The following is a 16,602-nucleotide window of genomic DNA, read 5'->3' as shown; positions in this document are numbered from 1 at the left end:
AGCCTAGCCTCAAACTCACAGCCATCCTCTTGCCTCAGCTCCAGAGGACTGGGATCATAGGCGTGTGCCATCATGCCTGGCTATTTAGTGCTGATACTTGTTCAAGAAGACAAGTCATAAAAGAATATTTGGCCAAATAATTTTGATAATCCTACATCAAACCAGTTTTGGAAGGGAATGTAAAAAAATTGCAAAATGTTATGTACACATACCAATACTCCACAAAGAAGGCAATCATCATGTACTGTGTACATATACTAAGAAAGAATAAAAGTCTTTTTTCAGTATTTCTCAAGACCTTTATTATACTGTATGCTTTTGAAAGTAGCATTGTCCAATATGAGGCCATGATACCAGCCACAAGTATCATTTTCAATTTTATATTAGCCATTTTTTTAAAAAACAGAAAAGAATGCAAATTTTAATGAACCTAATATTGCTATTTCAATGTGTAACCAATAAAGTTATTCATGATACATTTTTATTGGTCCCTATATATATAAAGATTGCCCAAAATTGTCAAAATCCAAAGTGTGCCACATATGTCAATCAGATGAGCAGATTTTCAAGCACTCAACAGTCTCCTATGGAGGAACCGAATCCCAGAGTTCAAGGGAACCAGTATATTTAGCATCTCTCTCTCTCTTTCTTTCTCTCTCTTTCTCTCTCTCTCTCTGTCTCTCTGTCTCTCTCTCTCTCTCTCTTTCTTTTCCCCTCCCTCCTCCCTCCACCTTCAACCACAGAACAGAAGTGTATCAAATATTTGCAGAAAATTCTTTGGAGTATAAAACTATACACTTAAGCAAAAAAGTTAAATTAGTTAAAAAGTTTACTCTACAAACACATTTTGTATTTTTTAAAAAAACTCTCAGTACAACAGTTAAACTGATTTCTGTATAGTTCTTTGCAAAAAGACTTCTTATACATATCTAAGTTTCTTTGGCTCATCGTGTCCCATATTTCAGTCTTCTAAGATTTCCAATCCCATATTCAGGACTCCAACAATCTTCAAATTCTGAATCAGCTAAAAAAAAATAAATAAATAAAGAGATGAAATCCAAGGCGAAATAGAGAGCTAAGTACACTTGTGAATACTGATGCTTTGGCTTGTTTTCTTTAAATTTTTAAAAAATTCAATATTGCTTAATATAATTTTTAACGTATATAATCAATATATACAACTTGAGAAGTTTGGTATTTGATTTTTTTTTTTGTCTTTTTCATTTTTATCGGTACCAGGGATCGAACTCATGACCACCTGCTTGCAAGGCAGGCACTTATGCTGCTGAGCTAAGTCCCCAGCCCGGTATTTGGTTTTTTTTTTACATTCTATGACCTCAGAGACTTTACTTTTCCTTCCAGGGTCTTGATTACTCTGTTGTAAAATGAAGTGTTTTAATCTACCTCATCTTCAAGGTCTATTCCGGCTCAAACACCTGTATTATAATTTGTAACTTTTTAAAAATAATAACTAGCCTATAGTTATAGATTTTTATGACCATTAATAGGGACAAAAATTTTATCTTACTACTATAATAAGAAAGAGATCAATAGCACAAGAAATGAAATTCACTCAATTCTTTTTTTTTTTTTTTTTTTTTTTTTTTTTGGTCTTTTTTCCTTTTTATCGGTACCGGGGATCGAACTCACGACTGCCTGCTTGCAAGGCAGGCGCTTACACCGCTGAGCTAAGCCCCCAGCCCCCAATTCACTCAATTCTATATATTGGTAGCAGGCAAATCAGGAAACCACTAACATAATTTAGTTTTATTCGATGAGATGTTTCAAATGTTCTTATCCTCCCTCCCCAGTTCCAGTGTTTGATTCTAAAAAGACTTAGTGGGCCGGAGATTTAGCTCAGTGGTAAGCACTTGGTTGCCAAGTGCAAGGTCATGAGTTTGATCCCCGGTCAAAAACAACAACAACAACAAAAATCAGTGCAAAAGACTTAGTACTACCACTCTTTACTTGGGACAACTTGAGCCAGAATTCTAGAGGGCTTGCTAAAGAGAAATAGAGACATGCATCATACAGGGAAAGAAGTTTGGTTGAATATTTATTTTCAAGCATAAATAAAGCTTTAAGTTAGGTTAGAGGCAACTTTTGAAATATGCAAGACTGTTTCTTTCCAAGGCCACTAAAAATGACAAGGATGCAAGAGTTCACACAACATAATTGCTTGATAAAGTATTTTTATTCTTCTGTTTTTTTAAAACATACTAGACCATTTGCTAAACAGTTGATTTTACAAATTTGTCTTATATGGTTAAAAATAAATATCTCCATAATACCATTCCAAGTAACTGATTAATATTTCAACTTGATCGAGTGAAATGAGCATTGGAGTTTCACTTCTATTTGCCTTTTTTCCTGTTTTCTCAGCTGTTGAAAAATACCCCAATGTGAATGTACACTTTGGCCACAGGCTGTTGAAATGTAATCCTGAAGAAGGCGTGATCACCATGCTCGGGTAAACATGGGTCAGGCTTTGCGGCTTCAGAGTCTAAGGCTTAGGGCAGAGAAGTGGATGTGTAAACTCTGTTCCTTAGCTCTTTTGAAAGACACGAATGATAGTGGAAAAAGCAATTCAAGTAGTTATTGGGCTCGGGTAATTTTAGATTGAAAATTAGCCCTGACTGCTATCTGAACACAGTGCCTGCTATTTTTCTTAATGTTCCTGCTAGCTCACCTTCCCATATCTGAGACAGGTGACCTTACTCAGTTTCAGATTCTCTCCTCCCTTGAAATTGGTGGCTGATTCTATTTCCTCTAAAAAGCCAGCCTCATGTCTGAGTCTTGGGATATGACATGGGTCCTAATCAATGAATGTGAATTTCCTGATTATAAGTACATCTTGTCATTATCTCAAAATGCCAAGTGAGTTCTCTTGACCTTCTTCCTTTGGCCTGAATAATGTGTATAAATCATTAGTCTTTACATCCCCAGTTCTCTTCATCTCCTCCCTCTTTCCCCTTCACATTGTGCAGTTGATCAGTCATGTCTGTAGGGTCCTCTCCCATAGATTCAGCCAACCTCACATCAGAACTATTTTTGTAATTGTGTCTGTACTGAATATGAACAGACTTTCCCCTGCCATTATTCTCTAGACAACACAGCATAACCGCTATTTACATAGCATTTATATTTTATTAAGCATTATAAGTAATTTAGAGCTAAAGCATAGGGGAGGATGTGTACAGTTTATATGCAAACACTACGCTATTTTACATAAGGGGCTTGAGTATTCTCAGATTTTGGTATCCTGGATCTACCCCTGGAGAATAAGGGACAATAAGTGTTCTTTTCTTGAGCTAACCTTCTGATACTTTTGCTTAAACAAAACTTGTTGCTCATAAAAAAAATCTCGCCTCATCCCTGAATTTGATCATTGATTCATTCATCCATACACTAGGGATACCTTTTCATTTTCTAAAGATTTCTCCTTCTTCATGCAGAGAACTCAATTCTTTGCCACACATCTGTGTCTTAGTATGTCTTTATTAATCAGCATGGTTATATATAACTCTCATTCTTATAAGCAAACCTGTGACTGGGCAAGTTAATTTTAGTTTTACATCTATTGACTCAAAGCTCAAAGACTCATAAAAGTGAGTCTTCTGGTTACCTACTGAGCCACTTCTTTTCCCACTCAAGTAAAAGTATATCATCACACTTTTACTAGATTTTTTGGCTTGCTTTTGCATGATTTGTTCTATTTTTCAGAACTGACAAAGTTCCCAAAGATGTCACATGTGACCTCATTGTAGGATGTGATGGAGCCTATTCAACTGTCAGAAATCACCTCATGAAGAAACCCCGCTTTGATTACAGTCAGCATTACATTCCTCATGGGTACATGGAGTTGAGTATTCCACCTAAGGATGGGGATGTGAGTTCTTTCCCTTTCCACTGCCCTCCCCCAGCGGAGTGAAAGAGCACAATCTTGTGCAATGGTTCCCAGTGGCACATCTTGGTCAAATTTGAGTTCCATCAAAAAAAGTCATAATTAACAGGAAGTCAGATGGACGGCTTTCCCCTTAGTGATACCAGCCCCTCACCTTTTGGTATGTTTTCTTGAGAGGAAGATAAAGGAGAAAAACATACAAGAGATTTGTGTTACATCACAATATCATTTGTCTATAATCTCGTGGGAGGAAAAAAGTATTGAGACTTATGTTGGCCAGATTTCCTGTCACTGGTACACATGCTTCACAGCTAAACATTTAAAGGAGTAGAGGTTTACCTTGATCAGTGGTTTCAGGGGTTCATTCCTTGGTTGGCAGCCCCCAAGGCAGAAACATCTCGGTGGAGGGCATGGCAGAGCAAACTGCTTAGTTCTTAGTGACCAGGAAGCAGAGCAGGAGAAGAGAGAGGAAGGGAGGAGAGGCCAGATACAGACCTCAAGGTCCTGTCTCTGTGACCCACCCAGATGTATCCAAAACTGTGCTTTGCTAATCTCCTGGGTGAATCTCAAAGCCCATTAAGAGGATACTCTGCCTTTACAGTCATGCAAATCAATTTTTTAGTATATTAATAACCCAGAGTTCTTAAAACCATGATGAAATCAGATAGTATTTAAATATATATATATATATATATATATATATATATATATATATATTTTTTTTTTTTTTTTTTTTTTTTTTTTGTTCCAGGGATCAAACTCACGACCTCATGCTTGCCAGACAGGCTGAGCTAAATCCCTGGCAGTATTTAAATAATTAATCAAATAAACTACCTAATGAATTGTTGCAAAGGGATTTCCATTGTGTTTTCCTCATTCTCTGGTTTCATTGATACATGAAACCAGAGACAAATAAATGGTATGTGTTATAACGTGGGCCCCGGTATAAAGTCCACGGAAACAAGAGTCCAAAACTTAAGTGGCAAAGGCTTTATTGAGCCAGTCCTGGCGGCACAGTCTCTCCTAGATCAAACCAAAGACTGCGCGCCCCAGACTGGGGAAAGGGGTTTTTAAAAGTAAGGGAAAGTGGGGAGGAAACCTGTAAGGCCATTAAACCTGTTGACCCGCATCTGGAAACTGTATTGCTGTCCACTTAGCTCTGACAGTCCCGGGAGTTCCTGGTGTTGCTCAAATTACTCCCATCCTGCAGACTGACATTATCTCAGAGTGGCACATCTGCAGCAATATTTGGGGAAGAAAGTGGAGAGTTAATTATCCTAGGACAGCTTGTCTTCGCCAGTGAGTGCGAAGGGGTCACGAGTTATGAGATGCTGGAACTTAAGTTTTACAAAGATCTGATATCTAACCCATTGGTACATACAGAACAAAAGGAAAGCACCGATCGGGGTTTGGGCCACAGTATTTCCCGGTAATTTCTTTGAAGCTAAACAGTTCTTAAAATTGGGGCAGGCTCATTTTATGACAGATCATCACCAGGTCGGGGAGAGGTCACCAGAAACCCAAATTCTTTATGGCCCAGATAGGTGGGTGGGGGGGAGGCAATAAGGCGCGCTACAGAACAGGAAAACGGCGAGTATCTATCTTGTGGGAAGAGTAACTAAGGTTAGGTAAAAAGGTTAAACTCATGGGCAAATCTCCCTGCATATAAACACACTACTTCAAACAATGTGTAAATTAGTGGGCCTTCTTGTCTTCTTTAGTTCTTTAGCGAAGACTAGAGGCGCCTACCCGTGATTAACAGCCCTTGTTAGCTTGTTTTAGCACCACTCTTCTTGTTTGTAGAGGGCCGCTCCGTGATTAACATTTCAATTAAGTGAAATTCTTGCAATTCTTTACAGGGGAGAGTATTGCTCAACATATCAATTGGGTCACTTAACATATCAGTTAAGAAAAGAAAACATTTAGTAAGCCGCGGTACAGGTTTGCTATAATACACAAAATGATGAAGCTACTTTCTTAGAGTACAACATTCCCCTCTGATGTTGTGACTTCTGGGCCAAATCCTTGGCCGTACTTAAGGTCTGCTGGGGACAAGCTCATACGCTTGTTGCCTGACCATCATTAATTTTATACTTTGTACCTGACGCTTGACATATGCAGTCAGCCTATTTACTATGCAGGGGCCCAAAGTGGCTAGCACTAGAATCACAATGATAGGACCGGCTACGGTCGCTATTATGTTGGTTATCCACGGTGGGAAGGAGAACATTTGCTCCGCCCACCCTAGAGCTCCTTGTCTTAGTCTCTCTCTTTCTTGTATGCCTCTTTGGAGTTCCGCTAAGTTTTGTCTAACTACCCCAGACTTATTGGCGTACAAGCAGCATTGCTCTCCCAGGGCCAAGCACAGTCCTCCTTTTTAGCAAGCAAGAGGTCTAGTCCTCTGCGATTTTGGAGAGCTACTTCAGCTAATGAGTCCATTGAACTCTCTAAGGCCTCAATAGCATTTTGGACTCTTTTTATTTTTTTATCTACCTGTTGAGATAGCATATTGTATTGGTGTATGCTAACTCCCATGGACGCAGCACTCATCCCGAGGGCTGAGAATACACTGATCCCAGCCATAATAGGGAGGGCTGGACTTCTCTTATTGATCTGGTGACTGGCTGAGATGAGAGCCCGGTTCCCTTCTTCCTCGGAGTGCCAGTAGATTCTAGGCAGAACCTGGGTTAGTACACACACCTCATCTTGGTCAACAACGAACTTTTTTTGAAATCATACAAGGGAACCATCCTGAAGTACAAGCCCACCAATGGCTGGCCGGGGCTATTAGGGGAGTAGCGTCACCAGCTCCTGTGATGCGATAAGAGTGAGAAAGGTCGCAATACTCAGGGGCTGTGTGGCTAAAATGATATATGCAGGTACCAGTTATCCCCTCTAAACTGGTGCCTTTCCATAGCGATTGGGGAAGGAGCATTTTGCATCTAGAGGGATCGGAGGCTAGTTTATCAGTGACCGTGATGTAGCCCTCATAGAAGGGGGGCTCTGGGGACATGCACAGCCAGCATGGGATTTTTAAATCGCTATCAAGGGAACTGTTAAGTAGCTCAGCTGCTACTTCCAAAGGTTGGAATATTTCCGCTATCATTGAAGGTGGGGCGGAGGCTTTGGGCTCAGTCTGTGCCCGTCTAGACCTTCTCAAACCAGTTTTTGTAGCCCTTGTTGAAGGTTGCATCGAGGTTGGATCGAAGCTAGGCACTCTAATCTCTATCCAGTATGGGATGCCCCCTTTCCCCCTCCATTTACACAGCTTTATCTGGGGCTGGTCTGTGTGGTAAATGCTCCCATTGTATGTGGCCTCAGTCACTTTAGTCGTCGGAGTGTGCCTCCGGGGTCGACTGAGTGGGAAATTAATGGGTGCCTTCTGAGTGGGGGCTGTCACTGGGCGGCGTCCTCTCCTGTAAATGACTACAGGAGGCTTTCTAGGTGGCTTGTATAAGATATTGATACTAATTCCAGGATCATGTCCAGATTTATAAATTTTAACAGCGTAAGTAAGTCCCTGCCCCAGCCACCTAAAATCCGTTGGATTTAGAAAGGTCAGCTGGACTGGGTTACAAGTATAAACACCATAACAGTTTTTGTTTCCTATGTACTTGACAGCGAGATACTTTTCAGAGTTATAGTATCCATCTAGGCCTCCTGTGACACATGACCACGAATAACAATATTGATGTTTTGGATCGGAGGCACAGTACACATTATAATTGGGGTCAGGCTGGTTTTTAGGACATACATACAGGGATGCCTGCTTGAGTTGGAACATAACTTGCAGAGCTTTAGGCCCACGGCCCGAGCAGAGGTTACGGTGGACCGACCCACCTACCCTGCCAGTTGGGCTGTCATCATTAATTATTATCCCATTGAAAAGTATACATAGGTCAATGGTGACTTGATTTATCGTGCCTTTAGCTCTCCCTAGTTCCCTTTTAGTTTTCTCGTCTGAAACAATCCAGTCCCCATTCCCGGGGTTTACAATTATAATCGAGCACCAAGCCAAATACCATAGTACAGACATAATTTTATGGCTGAGAGTCCTTTACAAACTTTAACTTTAATGGGTTACCAGTCCGTTGTACTGTCCATCGGGGACCCTTTTCGTCGTCTGTAGCTTCCAGTGGTTTGACTTGTGTGTGGTGGATCCACGCAGTCTTTCTTGCTACCTTGACGGAGGTGGGAGTGCTGAGCACCACGGTGAACGGTCCCTCCCAGCGCGGCTCAAGCGAATCCCGGTGGTGTCGTCGCACCAGGACCGACGTTCCTGGCTCAATTGACGCTTGGGGCAGCGTTCCCAAGGGGGGGTTCGGATGTTTTTGTCTGAACAGCCGGTGAATTGAGGTCAGTACAGGCTGGAGACTCTGTAAGGACTTAATGAGATCTTGGTTAGTTACTTCGGCTAATTTGTCTTCTGACAACTTAGGAACTATAGGTGGGGGTCTCCCGAACATAGCCTCAAAGGGGGAGATCCCAGAAATATATGGGGTGCATCTGGCCCTCAGCAATGCAAAGGGAAGAAGGCTCACCCAATTGTCACCAGTTTTTAAAGACAGCTTAGTCAAAGCGTCCTTAATGGTCCGGTTTATGCGCTCTACTTGTCCCGAGCTTTGTGGCCGATAGGCACAATGGAGTTTCCAACTGATTTTCAATACTTGGGCTAACTTTTGAGTAACTTGGGCTATAAAAGCCGGGCCATTGTCGGACCCCATTGATAATGGGAGGCCAAATCGGGGTATAATCTCATGTAGTAGCTTTTTAACTATAACCAGGGCTGACTCAGACTTAGTGGGGAAGGCCTCTACCCAGCCAGTGAATGTGTCTACCATCACCAGGAGATAGCGGTGTCCCTGCAAGCCAGGTTTTACCATATCCGTGAAGTCCACTTTCCAGTGTTCTCCTGGGGAGGTTCCTCGATACCGGGTGGTTTCCAGTGGAGGTTTCCTGGTTGGGTTGACCAACAAACACTGTGGACATCTAGAGCTCAGAGAGGCAGTTAGTTTGGAGAGCTTTGGAATGAAAAATCGATCTCTGAACAATTCTGCTAGTTTAGTTCCTCCTAAATGAGTAGCCTGATGAGCTTGCTGCAAAAGCTCTCGTCCTAGTGCTTCGGGTAACAGCACTCGCTTGTCGGGCAGCTGATACCAGCCCCCTGGAGTGCGGGGTTTGGCTCCAAGTTGAGATGCTAGCTGTAAATCTGTCTTCGAATAAACAGGCTCTGACAAGGCTTGAGGGACTAGCATCAGGGCAGTCATTTCCTCTGCAGGCCCCTCTGATGTGGTTGCTATTTTTCGGGCAGCCTGATCGGCCAAATTGTTTCCTATGATGATGGGGTCATCTCCCACTTGGTGTGCCTTGCAATGAATAATAGCGACTTGCTGAGGTAGCCAGACAGCTGCTAGCAAGTCTAGGATCTGTGGGGCATTTTTAATCTTAGTCCCGGCCGAGGTCAAGAGACCGCGTTCATGGTAAATAGCTCCATGTACATGTACAGTAGCAAAAGCATATCTGCTGTCTGTGTAGATGTTTACCCTCTTTCCTGAGGCTAGCTTTAATGCCTCTGTCAGAGCAATGAGCTCTGCCTTTTGGGCAGAAGTGCCAGGCTCTAACTGCTTAGCCCAGAGTACCTCTTTCTCGGTGGTCACTGCTGCGCCGGCCACTCGCCTCCCGTCCTGAATGAAACTGCTTCCGTCGGTGAAATAATTGTAAGCGTCCTTAAAAGGCTGGTCGGTTAGATCAGCTCGCAAGTTCTGCTGTAACTCGAGAATGTCAGCACACTCATGGAGAGGCATCTGTTGGTTTTCTGGGTTATCGTCGGGCATGAGAGTGGCTGGGTTTAGAGCTGAGGAGGTCTTGAAAACTACTGATTCTGGGTCTAGAAGCAAGGCCTGATAGTGTAGAATTCTGGCATTTGAAAGCCATTTTTCTGGGGGGGTTTTAATAAGAGTCTCTAGGCTGTGGGAGGTTACCACAGAAATCTTTTGTCCAAAAGTGAGCTTCTTAGCCTCTTTGAGTAGCATTGCCACAGCGGCCAAAATTTTCAGGCACGGAGGCCACCCTCCTGCCACTGGGTCGAGTCTTTTAGAAAGATAGGCTATAGGTCTCTTCCAAGGGCCAATATCTTGAGTCAGAACCCCTTTTGCTATGCCTCTGAGTTCATCTACGAACAAGGTGAAGGGTTTAGTAACATCAGGGAGCCCCAGGGCTGGAGCCTCAGTCAGAGCTCGCTTGAGCTGTTGGAAAGCCTGCTCGCACTCATCTGTCCAGTCGAGCGACTTTTGAGTCTCTCCCTTTAAAGAGTCATACAATGGGCGAGCGATTTCAGTAAAGTTTAGAATCCATAGTCTGCAGTATCCGACAGCTCCCAGAAACTCCCGCACCTGTTTCTTAGTTTCTGGGGATGGGATTTGTAATATGGCTTGGATTCTTTCTTTTGATAAAGTCCTCTTTCCTTTTTGTAATTTATAGCCCAGGTAAGTCACGGCCTGGCGACACAGTTGAGCCTTTTTAGCCGAGACTTTATAGCCTAATCGTCCCAAAGTCTTTAACAACTCCTCAGTTGCCTCTTGACATGTTTCTAGGGACGTTGAGGCTATCAACAAATCATCTACATATTGAAGGAGCACTATCTCGGGGTGTTTCTCTCTAAATCCTAAGAGATCTCTTGCTAACGCCTCGTCAAAAAGGGTGGGAGAGTTCTTGTAGCCCTGAGGTAAACGTGTCCAGGTCAGCTGTTCCTTTACCCCTGTATCTGGGTCAGTCCACTCGAAGGCAAATAGGGGTTGACTCACCGGAGCAAGAGGCAGGGTGAAGAAGGCATCCTTCAAGTCCAGGACAGAGTACCAGGTGTTCTCCGGATTAAGGAGGCTGAGCAGGGTGTAAGGATTTGGCACTGTTGGGTGTAGAGTCAGCACTCGTCTATTAACCTCTCGGAGATCCTGTACAGGGCGATAGTCATTCGTCCCCGGTTTCTGAACTGGGAGCAAGGGCGAGTTCCAGGGAGAGACACAAGGAATGAGAATATTATTGTCTCTTAGTCTCTGTATGTGGACTTTAATTCCTTTCCGGGCTTGCAGGCTTATTGGGTATTGCCTTAAGCAGATGGGGCGTGCCTGAGGCAAGAGTTCTACCACATGGGGGACTTGGTTGACTGCTAGCCCTGGAGGGTTGTTTTCTGCCCAGACTTCTGGAATCTCCTGTTTCCATTTGTTCAGCAGTTCTAATTCTAAGTCAGTCCGTGACAACTCGGGTGCACCAGACAAACTTCCCAGCAGGCGGTAACTTTCTCCTTCTGGGACAAGAGCCAACACTCTAATACCCTCTGATTTTGAGGGGGTATCAGTCTCTAGCTTCAGTCTAGGTTCATTCGTAACAAAGTCAATTTGCACCTGTAATTTATGTAGAAGGTCCCGCCCTAAAAGGGGATCCGGGCACTCAGGGACCCAGAGAAAATCATGTTGGACCAGTCTATGTCCAGGTCGAGCCAGACTAGCTGTCACCTTTGGGTACGATTTTCGGCCCCCTGTAGCTCCTATCACATTGACAGATTGCTTGGTCAGTTTTCCTAATGGTTGAGTCAGCACAGAATAGGTAGCTCCTGTATCGACTAGGAAGTCCACCGGTTGCCCCCCCACTTGGAGAGTTATCCGGGGCTCGGGGGGTGGCGGCGAGCCCTGACCTCCTCATTTCTGAGACAACAGGGCCTTAGTCTCTCGTTCTGTCTTAGGCTTTAACTTTGGACAATCCTTACGCCAATGTCCCATCTCCTTACAGTACGCACATTGCTCTTTGTCTAGAGGAGGTCGCTTACCTCGAGCTTCCTTTTTCCTAGGGTTAGCTGACCTCTTGGCTTCTTTTTCGCAAAGTAATTCCAGTACTTTAGTCATCCTTTTGGTTGTTGTTTCTTGCAAGGTTTCCCTATTGTTGAAAACCTTTTGTGCGACCTCGACCAACTGGCTGAGAGGCATTCCCTCGAATCCCTCAAGCTTTTGTAACTTTCTCCTAATATCAGGGGCCGACTGGGACACAAAAGCAATATTAATTGCTCGTGCGTTCTCGGGTGCCATCGGATTGATTGGAGTATATAATCTATAGGTCTCTAAAAGGCGCTCTAAGAACACCGCTGGAGACTCATCGGCTAACTGCTGCACTGCACTCACTCGGGAAAGGTTGGTGGGCTTCTTAGCAGCCGCACGAAGTGCATCTAAGAGCCTCAGGCGATACTCATCGAGAGCCTTCTTACCTGCATCCGTGTTAGGGTCCCACTCGGGTCGGGAGGAGGGGAACAAGTGCTCAATTCGTTGCCGATCAGTGGATGGAGATCCATCCGGTTCTCGGACTCCCTTTTGCCCCAAAGCGCAGATTCGCATCCTTTCCTCAGCCGTGAAAAGGATGCGTAAGATCTGCTGGCAGTCATCCCAAGTGGGAAGGTGGGTGGAGAAAACAGACTCTATAAGGCTAATCAGAGATTCTGGGTCCTTCGAGAAAGGGGGGTTCTGACTTTTCCAGTTATAGAGGTCAGAGAAAGAAAAGGGGGTGTACACAAACATGGAGCCCCCACTCGGGGCTGGGACCTCCCGCAGAGGACACAGTGGCGCTGCCTCGTGGCCCTGTTCCAGAGGTCCCTCTGGTCGAGCGTGGCGGCGGGTTCGAATGGGCCGAGGCGGGGAGGGCGAGGTGGAGTCAGGTTGTGGCTCAGGGGCAGGATACGGGGGAGGGGGTAAGGGAAGGATGTCTAGCGGGTCGGAGAAGTCTTCGCTCGGAGGTAAGACTGGAGGTGCGTTGGGCTTGGAGGTCTCCTCTTCAGCCTTGGATTTCGGTTTGAGGGCTGCTAGGACTCCATTCGGAAGTGGCTCAATCCAAGGGGGAGCATCATAGATTGTATCTATCCAAGCCTGGATATAGACAATCTGATCGGGGTGAGCGGGGGGCCCAAATACATACTGGCGGACCGCTCGAGCTGTCTCCATATCAAAGGACCCAAAAGGGGGCCAGACTCCTTGGGTCCCCAGGGGCCACTCCTGTGTGACAAAGGTTGTTAGTCTGGCTTTGCGAACCCTTTCCCCATATCTCCCACCTCGCCTCTGGAATTCTTTAAAGTGGTCAATGACAAGGCTAAGGGGAGTGCTGGGAACAGATTCGTTCCGACCCATAATGGACTCGTTCTGACCCATAGCTGGTGGTGTCGCTGGTTTTGCTGGAAAAAAAACTTAAAAGGCAAAGTTAGGGTTAAACAGAAAAACTACAGAGACTAGGCAAACGGTCGGAATCACCTTTGCCCACTCCGAATTCCAGGAAGGAGCTCCTAAGAAAGAAGGCTCTGTTAGAGTTAGGTGACCAAAAAGGGGAACAATTAGAACAAATGAACACACAGACCGACACACAAGACGAGACAGGACAAGACAAGCTGCAGCAGAATGGCCTTTGCTCAAAAATTAGTCAAATTTTGGGATCTGGAGGAATTAACAAATTTAACTAATGAAGTGGTTCCCCACCCAGGCGGAGTCACAAATGGCAAAAACCAATTGACTTCGTCCTCGGGGGCTTCACTTCCCAAATTAAGGGCGTCCCCTTCCGAACGGAGTGGTTCCTCACCCGGGGCAGATTCACAGATGGACAGAATTTGTCCGACAAACCAACTGACTCTGTCCTCGGGTGGTTCCCACTCCCAAATTGAGGGCGTCCCCTCAAAATTACAAATTGACCGCGGCCCAAACAAAACCTCCAGAGCACTTACTTTCAGATGTTCGGAAATGAGTCTGGAGTCTTGCTTCCATCCAGGGCGAGCCCCCAAATGTTATAACGTGGGCCCCGGTATAAAGTCCACGGAAACAAGAGTCCAAAACTTAAGTGGCAAAGGCTTTATTGAGCCAGTCCTGGCGGCACAGTCTCTCCTAGATCAAACCAAAGACTGCGCGCCCCAGACTGGGGAAAGGGGTTTTTAAAAGTAAGGGAAAGTGGGGAGGAAACCTGTAAGGCCATTAAACCTGTTGACCCGCATCTGGAAACTGTATTGCTGTCCACTTAGCTCTGACAGTCCCGGGAGTTCCTGGTGTTGCTCAAATTACTCCCATCCTGCAGACTGACATTATCTCAGAGTGGCACATCTGCAGCAATATTTGGGGAAGAAAGTGGAGAGTTAATTATCCTAGGACAGCTTGTCTTCGCCAGTGAGTGCGAAGGGGTCACGAGTTATGAGATGCTGGAACTTAAGTTTTACAAAGATCTGATATCTAACCCATTGGTACATACAGAACAAAAGGAAAGCACCGATCGGGGTTTGGGCCACAGTATTTCCCGGTAATTTCTTTGAAGCTAAACAGTTCTTAAAATTGGGGCAGGCTCATTTTATGACAGATCATCACCAGGTCGGGGAGAGGTCACCAGAAACCCAAATTCTTTATGGCCCAGATAGGTGGGTGGGGGGGAGGCAATAAGGCGCGCTACAGAACAGGAAAACGGCGAGTATCTATCTTGTGGGAAGAGTAACTAAGGTTAGGTAAAAAGGTTAAACTCATGGGCAAATCTCCCTGCATATAAACACACTACTTCAAACAATGTGTAAATTAGTGGGCCTTCTTGTCTTCTTTAGTTCTTTAGCGAAGACTAGAGGCGCCTACCCGTGATTAACAGCCCTTGTTAGCTTGTTTTAGCACCACTCTTCTTGTTTGTAGAGGGCCGCTCCGTGATTAACATTTCAATTAAGTGAAATTCTTGCAATTCTTTACAGGGGAGAGTATTGCTCAACATATCAATTGGGTCACTTAACATATCAGTTAAGAAAAGAAAACATTTAGTAAGCCGCGGTACAGGTTTGCTATAATACACAAAATGATGAAGCTACTTTCTTAGAGTACAACAGTATGCTAATTTTTATAAAAATGGTATATACAAATTTTATTTTATTTTATATTTCAGTTTTGGTACTAGAAGTTAACTCAGGACCTCTCACTTGCCAGGCAGGCAATATGCCACCGAGCTGTATCCCGGGGCTCACAACCTTATTTTTAGAAATAAAATAAAAATTCGTATTTTGTTTTGCTGTAAATAAACATAGGAGCTTGTTAAAGGAAATGAAAATACTAAGTGAAGTGTGTAAGTCTTATAAATTAGGATGATGAGATAACATTGAATGCTTGATATGCATATGAAACATTCATTTTAATGGTACTGATTTAATCCATTCTACCGGAAATGCAGATCTATAAAATCGTCAGTGTGGGATAATGGTATCAACAAACTGCTTTAAGGCAGTTAAATCCATAATTTAACATTTCATTGCCTTTCTACTTTTTCCTCCTTTTCAAAAATGCATTCACTAATTTTCCGTGCTTACTGTATGGTTTTTCCTGTTCTCACAGCCAATAATTCTATATTGTAAGGTAATAGAATTCTTTTGAAAAGACATCTCAGTCTTAAGTAGAATACTGCCTGCTAATGTAAAGATAGCCATCTCTTTTGCAGTTATACATAATTAATAGTAATGACTAGTGGTTTTAAAATTTTCATTCTTTTAAAAAAGTGTTAACATAGCTGGGTGTGGTGACACATGTCTGTAATCCCAGCAGTCCAGAGGCTGAGGCAGGAGAATTGCCATGAGTTAGAGGTCAGCCTGGTCTCCATAAGTGAGTTCAAGGCTGGCCTGCACTACATAGTGAGGCCCTATCTAAAAAAACATAGAGAAAAAAAAACAATAGCAACAAAAATTCAGTGTTGGGAGCAATGTGATCCAAACAGGAGTATTCTGACATGGCTCCAAAATAATCCTCTAAAACTTTATATTCCCTTGCTTTCCTTCCTTTGTTTTAATGTAATATATGCAGCAGAGACACTCCATCTCTGATGGGTAAGAGAGATCGGGTAAAAGAAAAACTTTTCGGTGCTGGGGGATCAAACCCAGGTACGTGCTTCACACATAACAGACAGGAGCTCTACCTCTATGCTTCAGCCCTGCCCCTAGCCCTGGAGGCTCATCTTAAAGCTGCTCTTTGCACAGGCACCAAATTATTTTGCCTTAGAGAGACCTGTGGTGAAAGGACCAAGGAGACTTCTACCAAGCTGTCGTTGGGACGGCTGTACCCTAAAGATAGCTAGCAACAGTGTGCCTGGAGAACAAAGAAGCTGATATTTAAGAATTATTCTATACGTTTATTAAATACGTGTACCTGTATGTTCTCAGCATCATATTTTCTGTACATTATAATGGCATATAGACAATTCTTTAGCTGATGAGAAAGACAAAAGATATATTATCTCCCAAATTATTTTAATCAGAAGCATTGATCTTTACTATTGAAGAAAATGGTAAAAAAAGAAAAAATCACTTTCTGTTTATTTCCCCTGCCCTCCTCACCTTTTGTAGTTCCAAAGGTTGGAAAAGTAGTCAGAAATTACAAAAAACACCAAGAAGAAAAGCAAGGACAGCTGCTTTACCCAGCTGGTCTCCTCACCACCCCGCTGAAACTCTGCTCCTTGAGGCTGCCTCCACCTGGCTCACAAATTCAGCTGTACCGCAAGCCACGACCTCCACTTCCTCTTTCAGCTACACTGGCCTCTTCCACACAAACGCTTTGCTGGAACCCCAGCCTAACAAGAGCTTGCTTGTCATCCTTTTATGTCCTGTACTTCGAATTTGGCACCAAACCACGTTCTAGGACTTACATCGTTGAGAAAGTGAAGTTGTTTTT

General features: G+C 43.8%; 1 protein-coding gene across 4 annotated transcripts in view; it reads left to right on the top strand.

Annotated features, from left to right (window-relative positions):
- Positions 1–16,602, top strand: part of Kmo (kynurenine 3-monooxygenase) — a 57,491-nt gene that overhangs the window by 14,937 nt on the left and 25,952 nt on the right. For 3 of the 4 annotated variants that reach the window (XM_063236802.1, XM_063236801.1, XM_013157282.3), the window contains 2 exons: positions 2,383–2,470; positions 3,724–3,889. In XM_063236802.1, coding sequence (XP_063092872.1) covers positions 2,383–2,470; positions 3,724–3,889 — 254 coding nt within the window. Of the gene's footprint in view, positions 1–2,382; positions 2,471–3,723; positions 3,890–14,773; positions 16,589–16,602 lie in introns of those variants that run through there. The other variant, XM_023566957.2, reaches the window with a different exon arrangement.

The sequence above is a fragment of the Cavia porcellus genome, unplaced genomic scaffold (genome assembly GCF_034190915.1).
Source record: "Cavia porcellus strain 051 isolate PalLab524CR breed Dunkin Hartley unplaced genomic scaffold, mCavPor4.1 scaffold_26, whole genome shotgun sequence".
Classification (NCBI taxonomy): domain Eukaryota; kingdom Metazoa; phylum Chordata; class Mammalia; order Rodentia; family Caviidae; genus Cavia; species Cavia porcellus.
Note: the sequence above shows the minus strand (reverse complement) of the source record. Positions and strands in the feature narration are given on the sequence as shown.